The sequence below is a fragment of the Natator depressus genome, chromosome 6 (genome assembly GCF_965152275.1).
Source record: "Natator depressus isolate rNatDep1 chromosome 6, rNatDep2.hap1, whole genome shotgun sequence".
NCBI classification, from domain to species: domain Eukaryota; kingdom Metazoa; phylum Chordata; order Testudines; family Cheloniidae; genus Natator; species Natator depressus.
This window is the reverse complement of record NC_134239.1, coordinates 15,963,651-15,983,563: the sequence shown is the minus strand read 5'-3', so window position 1 is coordinate 15,983,563 and position 19,913 is coordinate 15,963,651. Positions and strand designations below refer to the sequence as shown.

Genomic DNA, 19,913 nt, shown 5'->3' with positions numbered 1-19,913 from the left:
CAGGCTATAACAGGGACGGGACGGATCAAGGGAGCAACAGGAGAGGAAGTGCAAAGGAGAGAGAACATGAGCAGGAGGTAAAAACAGGCAGAAGGAGAAAGAGCAAAAGAGAGCAAGAGGCAGCAAGGAAGAGTGGTAGGAGAGAGAGTGAGGGAAGGTGAAAGGGACAGACAGGCAGACAGCAAGAGACCCACAGGGACAGATAGGCAGGCAAACACAGGGCTGGATTTCCAATTAGGCACAGTAGACATGTGCCTAGGGGCACCAGCATTCTAGGGGTGCCCTTCTCTCTCTAAAATTGTGTGCAACACGAAGATCAGCTGCGGGGGGAGCGCTGAAGATGTAAATCTGGCCCTGGGCAGACAGCTAGAGAGAGCCACAGGGACAGACAGAGGTGGGGACAGCTCAGCCCCCTGGTGACTGGTGCTTTGTAAATAACCAGACAGCCGGGACAGAGCAAGTGGATTCTTGAGAGTGCCATAAGCCTGTTGCCCTGCAGCTCCCCCAGCCCAGCTGCAGCAGGGCCTGTGCCGAGGCCTGCAGCCTGCCAGAGCCCCCGGGCACCGGAGGAGTGCTGGGAGCCTCTGAGAGCTCACGCCCAGTGCTCTTGCTCTGACATGCCTCCCCCCCACCGAGAGGAGCCAGCCAGCAGCAAGGAGCTGCAGCTGGTTGGCTCTGCCCTCAGGCTCTGGGAGAGCACAGGCTGCCATGGACCATACTTCACCCGCACCATGCCAAGGCAGAAATAAACCTGCCCAGGCACTGAAGGGTTAAAAAGGCCAAAAAGCAAGAGCTTGGAGTCTTCAGCCTGTATCATATAACAGCTGGATGATCATGGGGGAGACCCAGACACGGGCATGGGGAGGAATTCGATACAGGGATAGAGAGGATAAGCAAACAAGGGACATGGGAGAGAGGTGGGGTGAGGGTGATACTGAGTCGACACAGCCTAGCCAGACGCAGCCCCCAGGACCCCACCCCTTTCCGCTCTGTGACTGTACAGTGCCTAGTGTAATGGGGCCCTGGGCCACAAGTGGGGCTGCAAGAGTCCTAGAGTTTAAGGCCACAAAGATACATCAGGTCAGCTAGCCTGACCTCCTGCACGCCAAACCACCACCACTCAGCACCCACCTGCTAAACCCAACCAGCAAAGTATTCCAGCCTGCAGGAGACCTGGCCAGTGTGTGCCAGAGGCAGAGACCAGGAGAGAACAAGGTGCGCCAATGCCTGAGACCCCTGGAGCAGCAGGGAATTGAGAGGCACTGATCAGCCTGCAGGGGCGAGGGGATGGGACCCCACCCAGCTGCTGGGCTATCCCAGCGCTCCATTCACATCCAAAGAGGGGAGAGCTCTGGGGCTCCAGCCCCTTCTTGCTCCTACCCTGCTGGATGGTATCCCCACTCCCCCCGGCATGTCCTGAATTCCAGCCCCTGGGGGACTGTAACCCAGCAGGGGAACCGGCCCTTCTCCTACCGAGCGCAGTGAGGGATGGCAGCACAACTCCTCTCCCCTGTCCCGCTACACACCCTTGTTCATCCCTGGGGTTTCGGGGGGCTCCAGGTGATGAGGGATGAGCACAGACAGCTTCATGGACTTTAATCCTCCCTCCCTAAGACACCAGAGCTTGTTGCCTAAAACCCGACTGTAATATAAGCAGCTCTGGGAATCCCTATCCTGACAGCTGGGCACAGAGAGGAGAGGAAAGGGCTTAGCCAGGGTGTTGGCAAAGACTCCCTCCCACAAGGCTTGCAGCAGCTGTCCTTGCCTAGCAGCACCTCCCACACCATCCATCTCCCAGCAGCCAGGGCACCACTCTCTACAGCTCTACTTCCCCTCAGCGCTCCTGCCCCACTCCTTGCTGGCAGAGGCTGGGACCAGAGTAGCACATTGTTTACCCCACAGCCAGTACTCCTGTGCGCTAGTCCCCCAGCTGGGAAAGACTGGGACTGGGGTGCTGTCATTCCCTGCAGCGCCACCTGCTGGGAGTGGCAGAAGAAAGAAACCCAAACTTGCCCATGGGCTGGACAGAGTGTGGTTAAATAGATTTTATTTCGAACCTGGTAACAAAATGGCCTGTTTGTTTAAAATAGACAGAACTTTCAAAACACAGACTGGCAACTATCAGCCAACACCACATGCCCAGTCCAAGCCCCGGCCGCACTGGCCTCCTCTCCAGCCCCTAGCTGGCGGGGCAGGGGAGACAACAGCTGAGCTCATTGTGGTCATGACAGGATGGGGCTACGAATCCCTGCAGCTCAGAGATGCTTGCCCTAGTTCTCATGGAGTTAGCACAGTAAAAACAGCAGCGCAGCTGGGATAGCAGGAGCTGCAGAGAGTGGTGGAAGGGGCTAGCTGGGCCGAGTCTGCACCCACGGGGTTCAGGAGGGTTTGTACTTGGCCAGGCTGTGTACACTACTGTTTTCAGCACGCTAGCGGAATGAGAGCTAGCGCAAGTGTCTACACGAGCTGGGAATCACACCCCTTGCTCCAAGTGTAGACGTTCCCTAGGGGCACATAGGAGGATGAACAGGAATTGCTACGTACCCCTCCTTTCTGATCAATCGTGGCCCGCTCCACCACGATCCTGGGGCAGACTAACACGAAGGCCACCTGCCATGCTTGAGGTGGCACCAAAAGACAAATCCCACCCCAGCTGTGAGAAATGTAGGAGGAATTTCCATGTGCCCACTTCCATGTGCTGTGTGTCTTTGGCTTGGATGGTGTTGGAGGGTTCTTAAAAAGGACCTGTAAACATCTTCCCACATCCACATATCCCAGTTTCCCCTCCCGCCCCACAACAAACACCATCCACTCTTAGCATAAGAAGGCACCATTGGCTTGGATGAAGGCACTTGGGGAAACCCTTCCCCTGTACACACCCTCCCTGATCAGAGATCCCCCAGGGGTACACTACCCCCTCCTGCAATGGGATACAATGCCCCTGCTCCCAGTTTATCTACCCAGCATCTGATTTCTAAAACCACTGAGCAACCCGCAGCTCCAGCTGAAGTCAATGGGAGCGGCAAGACTCAGAACCTCTGTGCATCAAGCCCTTAGGACCCAGCCTTCTTAGTGAGACTGGTCTGGGGCTAGGTGAGGGGGTGGAGAAATGAGGATGGGGTGGTGGTGGGGAAAGGATCAGGTAGAGGGTGGAGGGAAATGCCAGGAACCCCGGTGGCAGCTGTAGGGCAGCATGGGAAGGGGAGAAGAGGGAGACAGCAGGGAAATAAGAAGGGGCGGAATTCAGCATCTTAGCACCCAAGACCAAATCTCACTTCGTCCCAGACTTCACCAACATCAAAGCAGCCCTTTTAAGCCCCAGCACGATGAGCTCCATGGTAGCAAATCTATGGGAGATGGCAGGGGTGGGGGCAGGCAGCTGAGGGAGCACCTCCCATCCCCAGTCCATGGGACCAGGGCAGGCTGGGGAAAAATCACACCACCTCCCACTGGTTCATTCCTCCACTCCAGAGAGCTCCCTTTTGGCTTTGCTTGTCTCTGGGGTGGGTGTGGGGGACAGAATGCAAGTGCCCTGGGGAATAGAGGTGTGGGTAAATTAATGCATGGGGGTGGGGCCTGCGAGTCCCTGAGGTGGGTAGTGTCTGTCAGTTTGTACAATGGGGAGGCACCTCAGGAGGACCATAGGGCAGATGGGGCCTGTGAGTGTGCACAGAGGGGAGGGGCTGTGAGTACCCGAGGGTGGAGATGCCCCCATGAGCACGTGCAGAGGACCAGGGTAGCTGTGAATTGTGGAGTGAGAGTCCGTAGTGTGCTGGGAGGGGCCACCTCCTGCCCCTCACTCGTCCTGCTCCAGGTTCCTGGGGGATACCCGCCTCTGCCGGCGTCGCAGCTCCTCCACCTGCCACTCCAGGTTGCGCACCTTGGCCTCCAGTTGGCTCCCGGAGTGGCGCGCCCCACTCAGCCTCCCCAGCAGGGCATACAGGGTGAGCAGGCACAGCAGCAGCAAGGCCTGCACCGAGGGGTTGGGCGCCGCCGAGACGATCAGCAGGAAGCAGCCCAGGAAGACCACCACCTTCAGCCCCCACATGACACGTCCCAGGATGGACAGCAACAGGCCCAGCAGCTGCGAGAGCAGCCAATAGCCCACCACAGCAGCCAGGCCCCACAGCAGCAGGGTCTGTACCTGGGCAGGGCCCAGCTTAAGGGGCTGGACCACGTGATCACCTGGAAAGGGAAGGAGGAGGAAAGTGGTTAGACGCATGTGAGACGTGATGCTGTGCTGACCTTCTGTGGGGCTGGGATAACCCCCATGTGCAGGCAGGAGGATCCCCACCCTAGTGGGGCTGGGACAGGCTGGGGGGGTGGGTGGGTTAATCCCTGTGCTGGAAGGAGGATCCCCACCCCTGTAGGGCTGGGACAGGCTGCTCCTGGAGAGAAGAGCATGATGGGGAAGGAGGTGATGGTTGCAGGAGTAACCCCTCCTGTCCTGGAAGGAGAAACCATGTTGTCTCCTGATCTCCCCACACAGGCTCAGGCATCCTGAGGTGGGGTACTAGGGGCTGCATGTGTGAAGTAACCCTCCTGCACTGGAAGGAGAGATCCCCTTGAGAGACACAAACCTTCACCATCAGACTGGGAGGCCCCTCTTTCCTCAGGGGAAGGACCATTTTTAACCCATCAAGTGCTGGAAGGGAAGAAGCACCATACAGTGATACAGGCACCAAGTGCAGGTTGGACAAACCCCTCTTTGCTGTGGAGGGTGGGACTGGGTCCCTCATGCTCCGTTTAGAGACAATGATGAATTTGTCCGTTTAGAGACAATGATGAAAAGTAGGTGAATGAGAAACACACGCTCTCCTCCATCACATGCAGGTGAGGAATATGTCCCGATGGCTCACAAAGGCAGTGTCAAACAGGGGATCAGACACTGAACCGGGACTCAGGAGAACTGGGTTTTATTCCCAGCTCTATCACTGGCCTGCTGGGCCAGCTTCCTCACACTCTTTGTGCCTCAGTTTCCCCTCCCACCCTGTGCCTATTTGATCTGTTTAGACTGTAAACTCTTTGGGGCAGGGGCTGTCTCTCACTGTGTGTCTGTGCAGCACTTGGCACAATGGGACCCTGATCTCAGCAGAGGCAGGGACTATCTCTCACTATCTGTGCAGCGCCTGGCACAACAGGGCCCTGATCTCAGCTGGGGCAGGGACGGTCTCTCCCTGTGTGTCTGTGCAGCGCCTGGCACAATGAGGACCTGATCTCAGCTGGGGTCTCTAGGTGACACTGGTAAATAACAAACAACTTACCATTCACTCCGAAGGTGCTTAGGATCTGCCCTGCGATTCCGGACAGGATGATCAGACCTGCCGAGATGCCGGAGGACACAATCCAGAACCCGGCAGAGACGTTCTGCAGGGAAGAGAGTGTGAGAACGCTTTTCTCAGTCGGCTTGGAGGTACCCAAGAGGGTGAGAGGAGACAGGGCCATGGAGGAAAATAAGGGGAGAATGGGGGAGCACCCCACTCCTTCGTGTCTGCTAAAGGCACCGGGACAGAGCCTCGTCCCTGACTTGAGCCAAGCTCCAATTTTCTGGCTGGGAAGGTAAATTCACATGGGATTCCCAACAGGAGCTGGTGCCTGGCTGGGTGAGTACAGCCTTCCCTGCCAGTAAGGGGAGCAGCACCTGGCATGGGAGATTTGTCCAAGCTGCCTCCTACAGGGAGCCCTGTGCCCCTGCTGTACCCCCCTCTGCTCCAGGGTGAAGGGAGACCTTGCCATTGCTTGCCCTGTGTAGAAGCCAGGGCAAGCAGAAAAGCCCCAGCAGGTCCCTCTCCCCAGCTGCAAAGGAAGGAGGGATGGCTGGGCTGTGCTTAAAGTGCTGGCTTAGGACTCATTCTTGGCTCCAAGTTAGACCCCCCGTGTGACCTGCAAGTCACTGCATCTCTGCAGAGCTCTGCTGCCCAGCTGTAAGATGGGGAGAACAAAGGCTATTTCTCCACTCTGGCTTTGGGCCTGTCTGGAGACATGGCTGCCTTTCAGATCTACCACTCCCTTGCCTTCAAGATCATAGAAACTGGAAGAGCCTGGGGAATTCCCCTGGCATAGGGAGAGTCTCTGGAGAGCCTAAAGCGAGCTCTAACTACATTGGGAGCTGTTGGTGGACAGTGCTACGGTCTTCTTTGGGGAAGGGGTGGCATGGCCTGAGTGTCATTGTGCTCTGGCTATTCCTGACTGCAAGGGTAAGCTCTTGGGGCCTTGGGCAGCCTCTGAAGCTGTCCTAACTTTACCAGGGGCTGAGACAGCCTCATCATAGGAAAACCACAAAGGTGGTGTGGAGTCCGTTTTCCCACCACCCCTGAGGCCTGGTGCCAAGCTCAGCTGGGCTGCAATCAGGGTGGATTGATTTAAATCAAGGCGATTTACATCAGTGATTTAAATCACCAAGTGGAAAGCCTCAATTTTAATTAATGGTTCCATTTGTACTTCAGTTATTTTCTAAAGAAAAGTGTTCTCATTGGTTGATCTAATCTTAGAACATGCTGATCTACAGCTAAATAGAGCCTTGACACTAGATTTGGTACATCTTTTTGCTCCCTAGTGATAAGACACATGGTAGCGGCTCCTAGAGTCAGAGGCCAGATCCCAATGCCCATGATGACTAGATCAGTCTCGTTCGTGCAGTAGCCCAGCCCCCATGTCCCCTCTTAATACAGGACATGACCTGTTGTGCCATATGTAGAAAGCTTGACCTCAAAAGTGAGATGTTTTACCCCTTATTCTTTATCTAGTAAAGCAGCCTTTAACTCACAGTTTTTGATAGAGGCTCAGGGATTTTTTTATTTAAATGTTCTAAGAGATTACAATAAATGCAGGCCTTAACATATTTTGATTAAATTCAGGATTTCATTTTAGACAGGTTTATTTTTTAAAAGAAACTGATTTAAATAATTTTAAAAAATCCAATTTAAAAACAAAAGAAAAATACCCACAAATTTTTATCCATCCTGGCTGCAATCCAGCCCAGAGCAAACAGACTCCACTCAGCTCTTGCATCCAAGCGAATGCATACAAGAGGCACAAGTATTTAGGGAACGTATCCCAAACCTTCAGCTAATTGGGTGCCAATGCTGCTATTTTCAAAGCCGGCTGGCTGGTTTCCCCGGTGACAGAGACACAGCCAGTTTCCCCAACACACAAGTCAGCCTGGGTGCTGGAATCTCACTCACTTAATAAGCCTTAATGCTCTGAAGTGCTGCTGAACCAGCCAGCTCGCTCCACCACCCCGGACGAAAAACACAGGGGCTCCTTCTCTCTAACACACTTTTACAGCCCCTTTATCTGAGCACCTCACAATCTTTAATGTATTTATCTTCACAGCACAGACAGGAAAGGGCTGTTGTCCCCCTTTTACAGATGGGAGCTGAGACACAGAGAGGCTAACGGACTTGACCAGGAAAGCTGGGGCAGAGGAGGAAATTCAATCCAGGTCCCCAAGTCTCAGGCTACTGCCCTAACCATGGACCATCCTTCTGCGATAACCATTTCTGTGCACTTAACGATCCTTAATAAACCAAGGCCTAACACCCCCTACCTTGGGAGGCAACTGTCACTTGACAGATCAGGTAAGAGGTTGCAGGGGGTTGCCACCAGAGGAGCTAGGAATAGAACCAATTGAGAGTCCCAAGACTTTGGCACACCCTGCCTTCTGCCATAGTAGATGGCTGAGTTGATCTAAACTTCCCTGCTCTGAAATCCCTGGGGGGACATACCAAGCTTCTGGAAATGGGTAAGCTGGGTTTTGGCCAATAGAGGCTGCACTGGAAATGTATTGTACCAGACTTCCTAGCCTATCGCAATGTGCTTCAGGTGGCACATGAACAGGATTTACCACCAAATTTGGTTCGCTGGTTGGATCATTAGCTTTCCCAGCTCAGGCCGGGTACTGACGGGGGAATGTGACGTGAGCACTGATCCATGCCCCCTTGTACCAGTTATTTTGCCTAATGTAGATAATAAAATAATACTACCAGCACCTAGCTCATATCTATCACTTGTCATCACTAGATCTCAAAATACCCTACAGTAGCTTTTGCTTCATTTTATAGATGGGGAAATTGAGGCATACCCAAGGTCACCTTGCCCAGCTGGGAATGGAACCTTGATCTGCTGAGTCCCAGTGGCTGCTCAATCCACTAGACTATGCTGCCTCCCTCCATAGGCCTCTTTTTACAGCTCTGGCAATGCTTATAAAGTTATTTCAATGGAACTGACAGAGGAGGTGAACCTTGATCCTAGAAAGCAGTCAAGCACACCACACAAATACATGGAGCCCCAACCCCTTTTCCTGACTCAGCTAGGATTCCTCTGTATTTTCCACTGAATGCATCCGATGAAGTGAGCTGTAGCTCACGAAAGCTTATGCTCAAATAAATTGGTTAGTCTCTAAGGTGCCACAAGTACTCCTTTTCTTTTTGCGAATACAGACTAACACAGCTGCTACTCTGAAACCTGCCTTACCTCTGTCACTAGCTGAAGTGTGTCCCGGCCAATCCACTCCTCCAGGGTCTCCCTCATGCCCTGAGCCAGCTGGGACAGGAAGTCAGCCTGGACAGCCGCCTCTCTCCAAGCTTCCCTGTGATAGTGCCGAGTGCTCCCCACGGCTACATGAAGGAAAGCGACTGACATCAGGATAGCCACAGCAGGTTGGAGCAGGGCTTGGCAGCAGCACCAGACCTTAGGATCCCACCCAGTCATCTCTCCAGCTCTCCTCTCAGCCCCAGGAATCTCTGCCGAGAGAAACGAGAGAGAGGGCTAAAGGCACAGATCATAATGAAGTTATAGGATCCATGTAATTTTGCTGGCCCCAGGCCAGAACTGCAATGTCAGGAATGCCAAGTAGGCAAATAACATCCTAGCAACCACAGGGCAATTGCAATCTCTCCTTTTAGTTGAGAATCAGCCACTTACCAGTCCTCACTTATAGGCTTTGTGACCTCTCCCCAGCCCCCCCCCCCCTCATTTCCCTGTGAGCTGCATAGCCCCATGGAAAAGGAAAAGGTGACTCATGTTTCAGCCTGTGAGCTGTGATGATGCAGACTGACAGGGCACCAAGCCAGTTAGAGGGAGTCATTTGACACCCAAGTCCCACCCTCTGGACCCCAAGCATTCACAGCACGTGGGAATGAGGTCAAAGGTCAAACCTGCACCCATCTTAGGCAGTGATTGCATCACACAGCCCCTGCTGAGCAAGTTCACAGTAGCTCAGTACTTCGATGGGAGAGATTGAAAGAACAGCTGGGTGTTGCAGGCGGGCTGACTCAAAAGGAGGCGCTCTCTCTGCACTGGGACCAGCAATGACTCGGCAGCCAGAGGTGCCATCTTTGGGAAGGTTTCAGAGTAGCAGCCGTGTTAGTCTGTATCCGCAAAAAGAAAAGGAGGACTTGTGGCACCTTAGAGACTAACCAATTTATTTGAGCATAAGCTTTCGTGAGCTACAGCTCACTTCATCGTGTAGCTCATGAAAGCTCATGCTCAAATAAATTGGTTAGTCTCTAAGGTGCCACAAGTCCTCCTCTTCTTTGGGAAGAATCATCTAAGCCAGGTCCAGGACCACTCCTGACCTGACGCCAAGGCCCCACGTAGCAGCATGTTGCAAAGCCGCAGCGTGGCACACAACAAGAGGGAATCAGCGAGGGCAGCGCAGGCACCGCTCGCTGGCTCCAATCACGGTGTGCAGGTGGCCCAAGCTCCCCTGTGTCATTGTGAGCTCCCCGCTCCTGTCCCCTATTAGGTCAGCTGCCAGCCCGGAGCAGGTGCCGCGGCGCTGCCCCAGGGCTGGCTGCCCTCCGGGCGATGGCGGAGCCAGCACAGCGCGTGACACGGGGGCGCGTCGCCCCGGCGGGAGCAACGAGCGTCGTGGGGGCTGCAGGCTTCGCACGTCAGCGCCAGGCCCGTGACTCCCAGGAAATGCCCCTGGCCCAGCCGCGCGTCTCACCCTCGGAGGGCGGGGCAGCCTGGGCCTGTCCGGCTCCTGGCAGGGCGGGCCCGAGCGGAGGCTGCCCGGCTGGGGCAGCTGCTGGGAGTGAAAGTCAAATCCGGCACCGGGCCCGGACCCGCTGGGAACTGTAGTCATAGGGGCTGGGGGGCGGGCCGGGAGGCGTCCGCCCAGTGCATTCTGGGAATTGCGGTCTCCTGGAAGAGGTGCATGCCGGGAGCGGCAGTTCCAGCCAGGCTCGTTCCCCCCTCCGGAAACGCCCGAGCGGTAGCCGGAAGGTCCCGATCTCTGCGGCGAGCCGGCCCGGGGCATGCCGGGAAGAGTAAAGTTCCGTTTCCGGTGAGGGCGGGACTCCGGGTCTCCCGCGCGCTGGGGCCCCGCGTGAGCGAGTGGACACGGAACGGGGCCGCCCTCGGTTGGGGCACGGAGAGGGGACACCCTGCCCCGGAAGCGGAGCCCGTGACCCGGAAGCAGAACCGGGACCCGTCGGGGAGACGCCGCTATGTCCCTCATCTGCTCGAGTGAGTGACGGGCTGGGGGCTTGCGGGGGGGCTTCCCGAGTGGGCCCCAGTTACGGGCCGAGCCGCGCGCCCCGTGGAGCTGACACCCCCCCCCCACCCGCCGGCCCTGGTGTCTCCCCAGCTCAAGGAGCCCCACGAGGAGACTCTAAAAACTGCCCCCCGCAACGTGCCGCTCGCTTGGGGGGGCCTGGAACTCGGCTCCTCTGCAAAGCCAGTGACCCCACCCCGTCCCCCCCGCAGGGCCCCGAGTCTGCGCCTGCACCCATCCCTCTGCATGGCCGCTTCTGCCTGGCGCGCTGGGGCCAGTCGCTCCCCCGCCGGCGCCGTGTGGTTCTTGAGAAAGGAGCCATCTCTGGGTTGGGAAGGGTCAAGGACAGACAAACAGATTCCCGCCCCCTACCTCAAGGCGTTAGGGCAAGGGAATTTCATAGCCAACACAGTGATGGGGCCGGCATCACCCGCCTTTGCCTGCCCAAGGGATCAGGTACTAATTTTGCAGCTTGGGTGAATTGAAGGTGGCCTTCCAGAGTGAGATCTAGTGGGACTCGAACTCACAACCTTCAGTATTGTGGTAGAGCACCGTAACGCCTTGGCCACTGTGCTGCTAAATAAATAAAGGTGGGGAGAATCAGTGGAGCTAAAATATCAGTAAAAACATTTTAGATGTTTGGGTGGAAATCTGCATGTGTAGTTTTCAGTGGTGCCAAGCTCCTACCAGTTCATGCGGAAATGAGCTCATAGAGCTTTCCATGCTAGCTCCTTCCCCTTATGCATGTGCACCATAACAATTAAACTTCTGAGTATTTCTCACATTTTATACCTGTACAAATGTTGCATGTAGCATTGGTCTGCACACCTCTGGAAGCTTGTGATGTATAAAAGCAAGCCAAGGTTTTGCAGCCTACGCTATGGATTACATGTAACAGCACAGAAGAATAGCCATGGTGTTTGTAGTTATGTTAGATTCATCATTAACTGCCTGATCTGCCCCTGAGGAAGACTGAGCTGCTGGTTGAAAGGGAAATGTGTAGCACAAAGGAACTAACAGCATTATTAGACTGCAGACCCTGGGGAGAAGGACTGAGCACAGAAGTGTAAGTCGCTAAAAATAAACTAGGCCGTGGTGTCAGTAGCGTACATAGAAAACCTGGTGACAATGCTGCACATGTAGAGGCTGTAGGAAAGATTGATCTGTGTCTTGGGGCTTCTCTGTCCTCTGGTAAGTATGGGGTACGGGTGGGGATTTAGGCTCTGTTTGTCCACTTGTCACCCCTGCAGTCTCTGTCTCTTTGCAGTCTCAAATGAAGTGCCAGAGCACCCCTGCGTGTCTCCGGTCTCAAACCATGTCTATGAGCGAAGACTGATTGAAAAATACATCGCGGAAAATGGGACTGACCCAGTGAACAACCAGCCGCTGTCTGAAGAGCAACTGATTGACATCAAAGGTATCAAGCAGAGGGGAGCAGAGCTAGAGGTGTGACCTGGTAGATTCTCACCAGCTCCAGGGAGCTGGGCAGACCATCGCTACCCTGATTGCCTGAGCTCCCACAACTCACCAAGCAATTGCCAGGTGGGCCTGACCATCACAGAAAGGGTTGGGGAAGGAAGGACACCAAGAGAACGTAGGAACCCTTATGAAAGGGGTGAATCAGTATTCATTTTATCATCACCGACACCCAAAATCTTTAGGATTTCCCCATAGTCCTTTTACTTGCCAGGCAAATCCAAAGTTTCCTGGGGAGGCAGGCCCACTCTCACCGAACTCTGTACCTTTTCCTCAAGGAGTTTGGCTCTCCTCTGGCTCCTTTCTGGAGATGTTTTTTCTCTTGACATGCCTTCAGCCTTTTTGAATGCGGCCTCTTCTTCCTCTCCCCTGTTGGAATGAGCTGGGTTTGGCTTGTATAGGCCAGAGTCGTCCTACTCCCAGCAGCCTCTGAGAGGACTGGTTAAATGGAGTCAGCTGCTTGGGGATTTCTGTTCCTCTCCCTCCCATTGACAGTTCACAGTATCACAAGAATTGCGTCACTGGGGTTTGGAGGGGGTCTCTGCTGTACCTGATACTGGCCACCGTCCTAGGCAGACTATTGGGCTAGCTGGGCTACTAGCCTGATCTGGTGTAGTAGTTGAGACACCAGCTTAGCTGCTGTGACCCAGTATGATGACTGCAGAGATATGTTAACAGCCTCATTTTGCAATGGGATTCTTCCACCAACAACTGATGTAGGCATAAAGTAGAGAATGAAATGAGGGTGCAGATGGATCTGGATAAAGGGGTGGGTGAGCGGGTGTGTTTGAGGGTCGGCGCTGGGGATGGAGAAGTAGGGATGCAGGAGACAGGGAAAGGGATTAATCCTCGCTGCTGAGGCTAACACCCCCATGTGTCTCATTCACAGTTGCCCACCCGATCCGGCCCAAACCACCCTCGGCCACCAGCATCCCGGCCATTCTGAAAGCCCTTCAGGATGAGTGGGTAAGAGCTGTCATGGGGACAGTGTTGGGGGCCATTGAAGTGGGCAGCTGATGGGATGGATGCCAGGGCAGCGGAAAGAACAGGGTTCTGCTCCGATTGGGTGGGGGGACCCGCCCTCTTTTGTTGCTGAGGTTGGGTGGAGCCATTCACTCTACTTACCCAGGTGGGCGGAGCTTGCTGAGCTGGGGTGGGCAGAGCATTGAACCCTGGCTGTCTCCCTCACATTGTGGGTCCTTCCATAGGACGCTGTCATGCTGCACAGCTTCACACTCCGCCAGCAGCTGCAGACCACCCGCCAGGAGCTGTCGCACGCACTGTACCAGCATGACGCTGCCTGCCGTGTCATCGCCCGTCTCACCAAAGAGGTCACTGCTGCCAGAGAAGGTGAATCGGTGGGGGCAGGGGGTCTGACTGAGGAAAAGGCTGCAGCACCATGGGGACAGTCAGTCCAGGGAGGGATTCTGACTCTAATGCCCTGGGAGCAGGAGGGGGAGGAGCAGCTTGCGCCTCTGGAGCAGGCAGGGGTCGGTGCTGATGGGAAAAGGTAGCTGTAACAAAACCTCTGTGGCACTCCGGTGAGCCTGCAGTTGGCTCCCATTTTAACCCATCTAGCTGCTGTTTGTGTCTCCGCAGCGTTGGCGACTCTGAAACCCCAGGCTGGCCTCATAGTCCCCCAGGCCATGCCGTCTTCCCAGCCCAACATCACGGTGAGTCCTCCCTGCACAGCTCTCTCTGTGTGTCTCCTGACTGTGCTCTCTCTCCTCCTACTGGACTCACGGGCCTCTTCTTTCCCTGATCCAGGGTGCTGGCGAGCCGATGGATCTGGGAGAGCTAGCAGGCATGACCCCCGAGATCATCCAGAAGGTAAGGAGTCATCCGTCCCAGATTCACCCTTTGCTCTGCTGCAGGAGTGACTCTCATTCCTGCTTCCCATGAGGTCACTCCTTTTCCATCTCCCTGACCCATCTGTTGTGCCCTGGTGCTTGCATGGCGCAGGCAGTCAGATAGCTGCCCTCCTGTGCTAGCCTTTCGGCTATTAGCGTCACATTTCCTGAGTTCACTTTCCTGTTTTCCAGCTTCAAGACAAAGCCACGGTGCTGACCACGGAGCGTAAGAAGGTGAGAGCCTGCTCCCTGAATCCCCTTCCTTCCCTGTGGTGGGGGGCAGGATCTGGGGGGGCCTGAGTTGGGAGGGGACTCTCCATTGGAGCAGGAGTAAAGAAGCAGGGAGGTGAGCTCAGCGGTTTTGGAGGTCTCTATGGAGGGAATCTGTCCTGTGAGGAGGAGGATCTCTCCGCTCCCTGGGTGGGGGAGGCTGGGTGGGGGAAAGGCAGGGGGCTGGGTGCTCTCCCAGAAGCATAGTCATTTCTCTTTGGGTGCTCTTCCTTCTGCAGAGAGGCAAGACGGTTCCAGAGGAGTTGGTGAAGCCGGAGGAGCTCAGCAAGTATCGACAGGTGGCCTCACATGTGGTGAGTTCGCTGATGCAGAGGGTTGAAGGTTAACTTGGGGTCTCAAACCTTGCTGCTGGCAGCGAATGCCTTCCCTGGATGGCACAGTCCCTTATGCAACTACACTGGGCTGTACTGTCCCCCCTTCAGAACCTGGGCACACTTTGTCACCACCCTGACATGGCAGCAGGGGGCGCTGTGCTGCTAGGGGATGGTCGCTGCTTCTCCCTCTTGGTCCACTGAGGCTCTGGAGTCTCCTCTCAGTAGGTGGGCCGTTAGCACTGGTGCATCTCTTGGCACCTGGACCCTGAGCTGTCTCCTGCTTGCTTCTCCCATCATTGTTGGCCATTAACGCTGCTGCTAATGATCGGAGCCGAACAGGTGCTGGCTCGCAAGCACTGCAGGGGGGATATAGCAGGGTGCGGAACAGATCTGGGTGGGAACAAAGAGCCCTGGTTATGGAGTCTGTTTCCAGAGCTCTTTGTTAGGGTCCCTCCCTGTCTTGAGGGGCTCTTCCTGCTTGGCAGTGGTTCTGTCTGATCCCCTTCTCTTTGTACAGGGCTTGCACAGCGCCAGCATCCCTGGGATCCTCGCTCTGGACCTTTGTCCTTCCGACACCAACAAGATCCTCACAGGTAAGGCAACCGCCTCGGCGCCAGCTTCTCCCACCGGGCTGCCGGGGATTGTGGCCTCTGGGACCTACTGCTGATGTTCGCCAGAGGGCGGGGATATGGGTTAAAAGTCACCCTGTTTCCTGGGGACACCCCTCTTCCGGCTGCGGGCTGGTGGGGATGAGGTAGAGGGCAGTAAGGACCTCTCTGCTCACAGCTGCCGGGGATTGTGGGTCTTGTTCAGTTCCAAGGTGGTGGATGTTGAGGGGAGACAGATCTGCACAGCTCTGGGCCCCACCCCCTCTGTTTGTGTTCCAGGCGGGGCGGATAAAAACGTCATTGTCTTTGACAAGAGCTCGGAGCAGATCCTGGCGACTCTCAAAGGGCACGCCAAGAAGGTCACCAGCGTAGTGTTCCATCCATCCCAGGTAAGGGCCAGGGCCGACTCCCCATCTCCGTTATGGCCATGCCATGCCAGGGGAGGGATTGTGGGGCCACCTCTTGGGGGTCTCCAGGCCCATATCGCAGTCTGGTCCCCTCCTACAATGTGCCTTGGTATTAACCCCTTCTCGCCCCTCCCAATGCTGGTGCTCTAAACCCCAGGCATGTTCTCTCCCCACACATCTAGGAGCTGGTGTTCTCTGCTTCTCCCGATGCCACTATCCGGATCTGGTCGGTCCCAAGCGCCACTTGCGTGCAGGTTGTCCGGGCCCATGAGAGCGCCGTGACGGGGCTGAGTTTGCATGCCACGGGCGACTATCTCCTGAGCTCCTCTGATGACCAGGTGAGACTCAGGTCGCCCCAGCCCCTCCTTCCCCCCATGTCGATCAGCAGGTGTGGGCAGGAGGCAGCGGAGGGCTGGCAACTGTGGGATGCACTCACGCCTTGTTCCTCTCTTTCAGTACTGGGCTTTCTCTGATATCCAGACAGGCCGTGTGCTCACCAAGGTCACAGATGAGACCTCTGGCTGCGGTAAGGATTGGGTATTGAGGACCCCTGGCTCGCAGGGTCATTGTGCTCCATTTTATTTTAGCTGGATGATTTTCTAGAGCATAAGATGAGGAGCTTGTTAAGAACATCTGTTTCAGAAATAGACTGTAGAAAATGGTCACTATTAACGTTGGATTACATGTTCTCACTTCTTGCATGTTAATCTAGTGTACAGTTTAAGTGGAGTCCAACATCAAAATCAGATAAAGTTGCTTTCTGTAACATTTTTAGCAGGACCTTTTAAAGAAACTATTTTATATGTTAAAAAAATATTTTCTCCTAGATAATTTTTCCATACTCTTGCTGGGGAAGAGGCTGCAGGAAGGGCTGTATTATGTGTCACGCGAGTCCTTCAGAACCCTGTCATGGGGAAGGCTGGGAGAGGGCCTTGCTTTCTGCTGTGTCCTTTTGTTATCCAAGTGAGACGTCCCCTCCGGCAGTGTCCCTGAATCTTTCTGTCTCTCTCTGTCTCTGCAGCTCTCACCTGTGCTCAGTTCCACCCTGATGGGCTCATTTTTGGGACAGGGACTATGGACTCTCAAATCAAGATCTGGGACTTGAAGGTAGGGCTGGCTGACTGGGTGTGCCCGATGGCTGTGGAGCCTGGTGCTGGAGGATGCTGGCATTTTGGCACCTCCAGGCTCATGGCTAGGAGTGCATTCAGACTAAGGCCTGGTCTCTATATACTTTCTAGAGCATGGGGCCATCAGGCCAGCTAGGGCCTCCTCCCTGGCATACTACGATCTCTGCTTTCATTTAAAGAAAGATGTTTCTAGCTCTTACCTTGTTGTCACAACCATTCTCCACGTGACTGGTGTGTGAGTGAGGCAGCAGTGGCTTCCTGAGTTTGCAGACAGCCTGAACCAGTGGGGGCAAAGTGCTCCATTCAGCTCAGTGATGTTAGCTCTGCAATGTAACGATGCTGTACATTAACAGTGATTGTGTTCAGTGCTGTTTGAAGCATGGAGGAAAAGAGAGGAATGGTTTTACTATGGAGAGCTGGCCACGAGTAGGCGGAGCTTGGGTGGTGGGTGGAGCTTGGCTATCACATATGTCTTCCACTCTTACTCCTGTTGGATAGTGTGCACAGATGTCCTAGCTGGGTGTTTTCCCCAGGGAAGAGTCGCTCTGTAGCTGGAGTCTGGTTGTGGGGGATGAGAATCTATCACAGCAGAAAGGGGTGCGGAGAAGGCTCCTGTCCCCTGGACCAAGCTCTCTTTGTGGGAAGAGAAGATCCAGCCTACCTGCTGCCCCCATCTTTTCCCAGCTGGCCCAGGCTCGACTCAGCGCCTGCCTTTCAGCGACGGGCGACTAACTGTCTGTCTGTCTCAGGAACGCACCAACGTGGCAAACTTCCCAGGGCACTCCGGTCCCATCACCAGCATCGCGTTCTCAGAGAATGGCTACTACCTGGCCACGGCCGCTGATGACTCCTCCGTCAAACTCTGGGATCTGCGCAAGCTCAAGAACTTCAAGACGCTGCAGCTGGACAATAACTTTGAGGTGCGTGTGACCCTCCTGCTCTGTCGAGCCCCGTCCCTGCTCTCCCACCCTCTCCCTGATATGATGAGCCAGCTGAGCGGTGTGACCTGGGGGCTTTTCCTCTACGTCCTTGTGCATCCTAGTTTGACTGGGCTTCTCCCTGCATCAGGGAGCCAGTGCCTAGTATGGGGTCTGTGTGTGTGTGTGTGTTGGGGGTTCTCCCTCTCCCCAGGTACCCAGGGTGAGTATATGGGGAGAGGTGTCCCTCTGGGAGCCAGGTGTATGGTAGCAGTAGGTGAGTGTGTGGGGGAGGGGGTTGCCCAGTATGTGTGTGTGGGGGGGGAGTACCTGGCAGCCTGGAACATCTCTCCACACCCCCCTGCTCCAGGTCTGGCTCAGAGTTGTGCCTGGGGCTCAGGTCTCTCTCTTCTCTGTAGGTGAAGTCCCTCATATTTGACCAGAGTGGTACCTACTTGGCCCTGGGTGGCACGGACGTCCAGATCTACATCTGCAAGCAGTGGACGGAAATCCTCCACTTCACAGGTGAGGTGCTCAGCTGGGAGAGTCATGTGCCTGTGCTGGGCTCATCGAGTGGATGAGCGAGCTGCTCCTCTCCCTGTGTTCCTGAGATCCCATTCCCATGGAGTGCGCTGTGTGAGGTGGCCTTGGGGTGGAGGGCAAGGTCTAGTAGGATGAATTCCAAATTAACCATGTGGTGTCTCTCCCCACAGAGCACAGTGGCCTGACTACGGGTGTGGCCTTTGGCCACCATGCTAAATTCATCGCTTCCACAGGCATGGACAGGAGCCTGAAGTTCTACAGTCTGTAGCCCCTTTTCCTAGGATCTGGGGGGATGGTCTGTGTCCTTCACTGTAGTGTTGGGGTTATTGGAGGGAGGTAACATGGGTGGGTGGGGTTATCATTGCTTTACTTTGAGGTATCAGGGGCAGGCCAACCTAGCGTGCCCCCTTCCCTGTGCTCAAAGGCTTTGTTTTTCCAGTTTTGTGTTTGTCTTTCCAGCTTAATTCTGTTCTGTGATCGTAACAAACAAAATGGAACCAAACCCATCCACTGACAGACAGCTGTGAATGAGAGGCTGGGTGGGGGAAAGAAGCGGGTGGTATAGGAATGGGAGAGAAGGGGGGGATGGGGAAATGTGCATTTTTTTTTTTTTTTTTTTTTTGGTAAGCAGCTATCTACTTTCATTAAAAAAAAAAAAAAATAAAGAATGTTGAACCCTCTCAGGCTGTAGGAGTTGTATGTACCTTTTCCCAGATGAGCTGTGGGGTAGAGCATGGAGGGAAAAGAACCACTAGGCCTTGGGCAAGGGGATCTAAGGGTAAGAAATACTATCCACATCATCTGAATCCCTTCTTAAGTGCTCCCAGTGCTATTTGTGTAGTGATGACAGGAAGAGAGGTTGGGGCCTGCATAAGGTCAGTATGCCCTGGCCCCAGCTCCTTGCAGTTCTCAGCTGATGAGTAAAGTCCTGGTACCTGGATGAGTTGTAAAATTATCCATCTCCTTTGAGTTTGTGGGATAGCACTGGACTTGCTGTAGTTTCTTGAACAAACAGGCTCTTGCTATTTCTCCTGTGCCCCTCAGCTAGTGATCTCCAAACCCTTTAAGAATATGAATCCTCCCCAGTCCTCTGCAAAGTAGGTATGGAACGTATCACAATCCCATGTTACAGCAAGGGCAGTGAACGTGGCAGAGGTCACATAGCAGGGCAGGGAATACCAGGCTGCAGGCCTGAAGCCCTAGTCCTTGGTCTAACCACCAGATCAGGCCTCCCACAGCAATTCACAGATCCACAGAATTTAGTTTTGTTGCAGTTTGAATCACTAAAGATGTAATGGGTCATTTTAGTGGGGTTTGAAAGGGATTTGTCAAAGGGTGGCCCTGCTTGGAGGCCAGGACTAGTATGCCTGCCTCAGTTTCCCCTTCAGATTTCCCCAGAAATAGTCCTTAAAGACTTTCCAAATGTGCATAACCCTTGCAGGGTTAATTTATTACAAGAAACCACCCCAGGAAGCCAGAATTCCCCCAGCACAGTCCAAATTGTATCTGCAACACACCAAGTATAGTGCTGGCCTCTCCATGCTCAGACTCTCCAGGACAGCTCTTGTGTCTCATCATACCTCATGCCCAGCCTTGAGCCCTGTCTGGCTCTGAGTGAGCCAGCTTATCCTGTTGCTGCCTTCAGCCTTCTCCAGTGCAGGAAGGGCAGCAGGCCCAGCCCCTCCATCGGCTTCTTGACATTTCCTTCCCCCTCTCCAAGGAGGGTCTGTTGTGAGCATTTCCTGATTGGTTGCTCACAATGCATGTAACCAGGTGCACTGTATTTTGAAGGTTATACTGAAATGGCTGAACTGCAAGTCTTCTGCTGAGGAGAAGTCAAGCTGTGCTTGTGTTAGATCTTCATTTGGTATCTAGAATG

At 54.6% G+C, this 19,913-nt stretch overlaps 2 protein-coding genes across 5 annotated transcripts; one reads left to right on the top strand and one right to left on the bottom strand.

Annotated features, from left to right (window-relative positions):
* Positions 1 to 3,116: 3,116 nt before the first annotated feature.
* Positions 3,117 to 10,103, bottom strand: TMEM109 (transmembrane protein 109). Of its 4 annotated transcripts, none has more exons than XM_074954623.1 (4): positions 9,953 to 10,103; positions 8,476 to 8,744; positions 5,265 to 5,367; positions 3,117 to 4,185 (listed from the first exon to the last, which is right to left on the bottom strand). In XM_074954623.1, exons 2-4 carry the CDS (start codon positions 8,710 to 8,712, stop codon positions 3,797 to 3,799), a joined length of 729 nt encoding a protein of 242 aa, XP_074810724.1. In that variant the 5' UTR covers positions 8,713 to 8,744; positions 9,953 to 10,103; the 3' UTR covers positions 3,117 to 3,796. The 4 variants fall into 4 exon arrangements, with proteins under 4 accessions (XP_074810724.1, XP_074810722.1, XP_074810721.1 ...); XM_074954621.1 differs by lacking the exon at positions 9,953 to 10,103 and adding an exon at positions 9,579 to 9,687; XM_074954620.1 differs by lacking the exon at positions 9,953 to 10,103 and adding an exon at positions 9,159 to 9,278.
* Positions 10,104 to 10,252: 149 nt separating this feature from the next.
* PRPF19 (pre-mRNA processing factor 19) lies at positions 10,253 to 18,566 on the top strand. Its single transcript, XM_074954619.1, has 16 exons — positions 10,253 to 10,473; positions 11,769 to 11,918; positions 12,867 to 12,943; positions 13,186 to 13,327; positions 13,577 to 13,650; positions 13,745 to 13,807; positions 14,020 to 14,061; positions 14,337 to 14,411; positions 14,950 to 15,025; positions 15,320 to 15,429; positions 15,630 to 15,785; positions 15,904 to 15,973; positions 16,469 to 16,554; positions 17,324 to 17,494; positions 17,911 to 18,016; positions 18,205 to 18,566. Exons 1-16 carry the CDS (start codon positions 10,455 to 10,457, stop codon positions 18,300 to 18,302), a joined length of 1,515 nt encoding a protein of 504 aa, XP_074810720.1. The 5' UTR covers positions 10,253 to 10,454; the 3' UTR covers positions 18,303 to 18,566.
* The last annotated feature ends 1,347 nt before the right edge of the window (positions 18,567 to 19,913 follow it).

What these genes read in the sequence shown, in the direction of transcription:
- PRPF19 (XM_074954619.1), top strand. An exon ending in TAGTGTTCCATCCATCCCAG is followed by an intron (nt 15,430 to 15,629) that starts GTAAGGGCCAGG and finishes CCACACATCTAG; the next exon opens with GAGCTGGTGTTCTCTGCTTC. An exon ending in GGAAATCCTCCACTTCACAG is followed by an intron (nt 18,017 to 18,204) that starts GTGAGGTGCTCA and finishes CTCTCCCCACAG; the next exon opens with AGCACAGTGGCCTGACTACG.
- TMEM109 (XM_074954621.1), bottom strand. Translation starts at nt 9,606, where the DNA reads ATGCTGCTACGTGGGGCCTTGGCGTCAG. An exon ending in ACGTGGGGCCTTGGCGTCAG is followed by an intron (nt 8,745 to 9,578) that starts GTCAGGAGTGGT and finishes TTCTCTCGGCAG; the next exon opens with AGATTCCTGGGGCTGAGAGG. An exon ending in AAGCACCTTCGGAGTGAATG is followed by an intron (nt 4,186 to 5,264) that starts GTAAGTTGTTTG and finishes TTCCCTTTCCAG; the next exon opens with GTGATCACGTGGTCCAGCCC.